Source organism: Salvia miltiorrhiza, chromosome 5 (genome assembly GCF_028751815.1).
Source record: "Salvia miltiorrhiza cultivar Shanhuang (shh) chromosome 5, IMPLAD_Smil_shh, whole genome shotgun sequence".
Taxonomy (NCBI): domain Eukaryota; kingdom Viridiplantae; phylum Streptophyta; class Magnoliopsida; order Lamiales; family Lamiaceae; genus Salvia; species Salvia miltiorrhiza.
Genome location: NC_080391.1, coordinates 36828421 through 36834165, shown reverse-complemented (window position 1 = coordinate 36834165; position 5745 = coordinate 36828421). Strand labels below are relative to the sequence as shown.

The window sequence follows — 5745 nt, the reverse complement described above, 5'->3', positions numbered from 1 at the left end:
GAATATGAGATTGATTTTTATAGTTATGTTTTAGTGGGTCAATAGTGTTGGTTAGTGGGATGCGTGAATGGTGTGGACTCTGTGGAGTATGTAAGTTTAATAAACTTCCGCTAAATAATCAGTAAATTGCTGTTAAAAATTTAACTCTAAAAATTTGCCGTTAAACTAGTTCTTTATATAGTAAAAATTTTGCAACTAAAATAAACGTATTAGTTGTGTAAAATATTAAGTTTTTTGTCCCCAAAAAGACACCAAACAGTGCGACCTCCTGTGTGTGAACAGTGAGATCCGGATTCAAACCCCATTGCTCTCCCTCCCCGACTCCCCTAAATCAAAAAAAAAAAAATTACGCAAGCAGCATCTAAGAATGAGTTAGTTCCTCCAAGTAGCCGTGGCCGAAATAATGGCGACTAAGTTTTCCCTCTTCCGACCTCGTCCTCTACCACCGATCACACTCTTTCCCGCTGCCAAACCCCGATTCGTCGCTGCCCTCTCTTGCGGCGGCAACGCTGTTCCCTCCTTCTCATACGGCCCCTCCCTCCAGAAAGGTCACTCGCCTCTTCCTCTTGAATTACCAAGGTGCCCCTCCTTCGCCGGCGAGAACGTCGCTTCCCTTGACGAAGCCACCTTCACTCGAGTCTTCGACATTTCTGCACTCCGTGTCCCTTCTGCAATCTGTTCCGCGCTGGAAAACCGCCTGCGCGGCCACCTCCTCAACTGGCCCCGAATTAGGAATATCGCCAGAGTGTCAGGCGACGAAATTGACGAGGAAATCAAAACCCTTTTGCCCCAATCCGCCAGCGGCGCTGAAGCGGAAGGTGAAGCGCTGGTGGCATTGAACCGTAGGATATACGGGAAGGCGGAGTGGGATGGCGAGCCGCTGAATGCGGTTCTATATCGGGATAAGCTAGCGAGAACTTTTAATTCGCAAGGGTATGCTAGCTTTAGGAATCTGGCTAGGATATCGAGACCGAAGAAGGGGAAAACGAGGGATGATGGTGAAAAGAGGGCGATGAAAGGGGTCAGGAGGAGTGAGGGGGCGTTAGTAGAGGTTGTTGAGTTCCATGATAGTGAAGACTTGAGTGGGTTGCTGGGAGAAGATGCTCCGCAGCAGCAAAAGTGGCTAGGCCCGACGAGGCTGCTGCTCTTGGATGAGCGGTATTCCAATAAAAGCATTGAGGAATTGCCTCAGGCAATTAAGGTTTTGCTCTCACTTGTTATACTTTGATTATTTATTGGCAATTAGGTATTGCTATGACTGGATATCTTGTTAGGTTGTTTGTGGTCATTCTTTCATGGAAGCTTGCTTTGTGAACTCGTGTTTGTGGCAAATTATGCTGATAATTTTATTTTATTTTTATTTTTGTTGGGTTTCGATGTAGCTCCTCTTTGAATGAAGTTCAACTGTACTACTGTAGGGGCAGATAGGAAACTTTCAACATATTGTTAAAGATGAGCATTAGAGTTGTGGGAGTTGATCCCTTTTTAGGCTCAAAAGAAGAAAGCTTAAGATGATTAATCTGAAATAAACATGTATAGTTAATACATGAAATAAACATGTATACTTGGAATTTATTTTGTGCATTCAGCTTGTGGGGTATTATATTGATGCGACTGTTACAGTTTTTGTTGATATAGCTTTTAGGATGGCTAGTTTTGGTATCTTGTTAAGGTTAAATGTTATGACTAAGTATCTTACTGATGTTTTAATTGCGTTGTTCAGGTTGTTTTTGAGGAGGATGATAGGCAGCACACAGAATCAGCTTTTGAACTTGTGAAATGCAAATTGACTCTGTTTTATGATTATTGGCAACTGAGCGAGGTATTTCACTTGACCAGATCATTTGTTTGGGTTTGTGTTTGTTTTTTGGTTATTGTCCTTTTCCCCCCTTCCTTTTTGATGCAGTGCTCAATGGGAAGATGGAGGATTTCTCAGTTATTCTTTGTAGTTTTCTCATTTAGAGCCATAAGTTTATTTTAGTTACGTTTTGTGGAGATGGGATTTATTATTTGCTATCATGCGAAACTCTCAACACTGATTGATTGAGTTTCCATAAATCTCATATTTTCCATTCTGAAAATGTCTCTCGAACTGCTTATCTGTCTCTTGCACATGTAAGATGGGACTATGAATTTCTAATGTCTATGAAAGAGTATTTGTTTTTTGTATATTAAGAGTTGAATCTATGTAGACATCATGCAGATCTTGGAGGCTTTGCTTCCCAAAGGAATGACTGTTCCTTCAGCTTTTGAAACAGTAGGACACATTGCTCACCTAAATCTGAGAGACGAGCATCGTCAATATAAAAGCCTTATCGCTAAGGTATTCTCCTTGTTAGTACAGATAGCTTTTGAATTTGAGTGGAGTTATTACTTATTGCTTTAAGAGGCTATCTAACATTTTATTTTCTTTCTACTTATGTTGATATCAGGTGGTTTTGGATAAGAATAAGCCAAAGATACAAACAGTTGTAAACAAAGTTGATTTTATTCAAAATAACTACAGAACAATGCAGCTAGAAGTTTTGGCAGGCAACAATTCCCTTGTGACGACAGTAGTGGAGAATGGACTGCGATTCCATGTTGATTTAGCGGCTGTGTAAGTCTACAAAGGACCCAGATATAAGTTTTGTTGCACTACGAAGGCTTAATTTAATCTAATACCTAGTATTCCTATTTGTAGATATTGGAACTCGAGGCTCGCAACTGAAAGGCAGCGGCTGCTAAATTGCTTCACTGACAGAGATGTTGTCTGTATGTTAGTATATAATGCCTGAATCATTCATAACTTAAGTTCCCAAAATTTTCAGAATTAATATTCCTAGTGTAATTAATTGTTATGCCTTATAGTGTTGCGTAGATGCAAATTGCCATTTTGGCAATCTCATAATGTGGTAGCTATCATGGTGTCAGGATAAGGATCACTATAAGTTTGAAAAAAGAAAAGTATAAGGGCATTATGTTGTAAATTCCTAATGTATATTTTAGCTTGAATAGTTAGTGGGGAAAAGGTACATTTGGCAAGAATACCATATAGATTTTCCTTTAACTCAGTGGTGTGCGGATAACGGTTGGAATGTTTTGGGTACCATTGACTTTTTAGAGCACTTAAATCTGTGCTAAACTTATTATTTCTCTATAAAAAGTCATTTTTTTGAATTTGTTCAAGCAAAGTCGTATTCCCTCACCAATTAAATAGGAGGATATGATTTAAGAATAAAAAGAATGCCATGGTACTTTTGTGCTAAAATGTTTTAGATATTATCAACAAGAAAGGACAATGATGAAGCACCAAATGGCATATTCAAAATCAGCATTAGGTGACAAAAATGTAGATTCGCACCTGAGTGGCTTGATGCTGGTACATGGCATCCGTATTTAGTATAAAAACTTCTGTTCATTTTGTGATCTCATGTCAAATTGTTGAAATGCAGATTATAAACTGGACATTAAGTTCAGAGCTTCCATACTCATGCCAAATTGTTGAAATGCAGATTATAAACTGGCACATTAAGTTACAGAGCTTCCATAGATTGTGATTGTCATCTCATCCTATACTAGCTTAGGTTTTTGTTGATTAATGAAGATGGAGTTCTTGTTGCCTTGTACAATTTTATAGCATTCCAGTTACAAAAGATAATTTGGTTGAGCTTTCTGCAATCTGGCCCCCTGAATACAGGTGATGTTTTTGCTGGGGTTGGTCCAATTGCCATCTCTGCTGCAAAGAAAGTCAAATATGTGTATGCTAATGATCTCAATCCTTGTGCTGTTGAGTATCTTGAGAAGAACTGTGTCCTCAATAAACTTGAAAGGAAAATTCAGGTATGGAGTGTCATCCTCGTGCCGTATTTTGGTTATAGAGTTGCAGCAAGTGATTAACATTTTGAATGATGAAAATTCAATTTTCCTGACTAGATTTCACATTCGATGAAAGCTGTAGAATTCTGTTTTTGGTTAACTATCTCCCCTTTGAAACTCGAGTACTTCATTTGACAACATGTTTTGTTGTCAAAACCTGTAATTGTTCCTTTTACAATTTATAAGTCGAACAATGTTAGAAATTCATTGGAAATTTTGGGTATGTCGAGGATAATTTTATCAACTTTACATTCTGCCTATTTGTAGGTATTTAACATGGATGGGAGGAGATTTATTGAAACTGTTTTTAGATGCCAGAAAGCTCCCATCACTCAAGTAGTCATGAATTTGCCACAGGATGCAGCTGAGTTTCTTGGTATAGAAAGCCGCCTAGCCTTACTTGTCTTCTTCCAACTGTTTTCATCTATGCACCCTTATGTTGGTTCATGAGTCACTCTGTGTTTGTTACTTTTCTTACATTGGGAATACTATTCTCTTCGTAACACTACCATAATATAATGTGTTTTATCGCATAATGTCTTTAAATTATTTTCCGCGTTCAGTAACATGGGAATCATGGATGATAAGTTTGTAGTTATCAGCAAGACAAAAGTCATTAACTGGATGAAGTATCATTCTTCTTCTAATTTTGAGTAATGCGAAACAAGTTTCTGTACTGTATTCCTTTTTTAGAATCACCGGATAACATTATGGGTCAAATCCCCAGGGTTTCCATGTGTTTTTTTCTTATTATTGGCATCGGTTTTCTACGGTTGCCCTAAAATCCACTGGATTAGTAGAATAATCTTCTGTCAAGACTAGTATTTGCAATTTGATGGACGTATGACGGTATGAGAACTATTATGTCGTACAATATACAAACTAAAAGCATTCTCTCGAATGCAGATTGTTTTAGGGGACTTTTCCATGGACTTGGCCTTGGTAAAGGTTGTACTTTGCCAAGAATTCATGTTTATGGTTTCTCAAAAGCTCAAGATCCGGAATTCGATTTTCACGAGGTACTGTCTTATTTATGCATCGTATAAGGTAGAATTGGTTTAGATCGAATTTGTCTTCAAGTAAAATCATATTATTTCTGTTTTACCCATCTCCAGAGAATTAGAATTGCACTGTCGGAGGTGGCTTTTGATGTACAGATGCAGAGAGTTCGCCTCGTCGCTCCAGGAAAATGGATGTTATGCGCATCATTTGTCTTGCCGGACAGAGTGGCATTCTACAGAAGAGGTTAGAAATTGTGAAGAAGACATACAAACGTTTTATATGTAGTATTGATATTATTTTGACAGTCCAACTTCATTAGACGAGACCTGCGTATAAATATTTATATATATTGAGATATTTTTGATAACTTTGGAGGAGCATCTTGAATAGTTCTTATTATTCATAAATACTCCCTCTGTCCCACTTATAATACACTTTCATTTTTAGTTTGTCCCATTTATAATAACACTTTCTAAAATAGTATGTGCCCACACTACAAACATAAAATAAGTGGTTCCTACTCACTTTACACTTTTAATACCTTATTCTTAATCTTTGTGCCCATTTCTATTGTGGCATTATAAGTGGGACGGAGGGAGTAGTTAATATCAAGTGAAAAATGGTTTGGTTATGAATAATTAGGGATGCTGGTTTATTTGGTTTTATCCTATTTGCAAATACATTTCAATTTATATCAAAATAAGTTTTTGTGCATGAAAACCAAGGAATTGAGCTTCACAATTATGAAATAGGAGAGAGAGCTGGAAAAAATGGTTGGTTTGAGGACCACATGCTACAGAGGTATATGGTTTGTAATTGGGTTTTGTTTATTTACTGTCTGTGTGAAGGTACAAGCACAACTAACAGGTGACAGCCACAGCAAAC

General features: G+C 37.7%; 1 protein-coding gene across 1 annotated transcript; it reads left to right on the top strand.

Moving 5' to 3' along the window:
* Positions 1-356: 356 nt before the first annotated feature.
* LOC130987029 (tRNA (guanine(37)-N1)-methyltransferase 1-like) lies at positions 357-5227 on the top strand. The gene is made up of 9 exons (XM_057910588.1): positions 357-1201; positions 1724-1822; positions 2204-2323; positions 2433-2599; positions 2684-2754; positions 3680-3822; positions 4126-4234; positions 4765-4877; positions 4974-5227. Exons 1-9 carry the CDS (start codon positions 404-406, stop codon positions 5106-5108), a joined length of 1755 nt encoding a protein of 584 aa, XP_057766571.1. The 5' UTR covers positions 357-403; the 3' UTR covers positions 5109-5227.
* Positions 5228-5745: the final 518 nt, after the last annotated feature.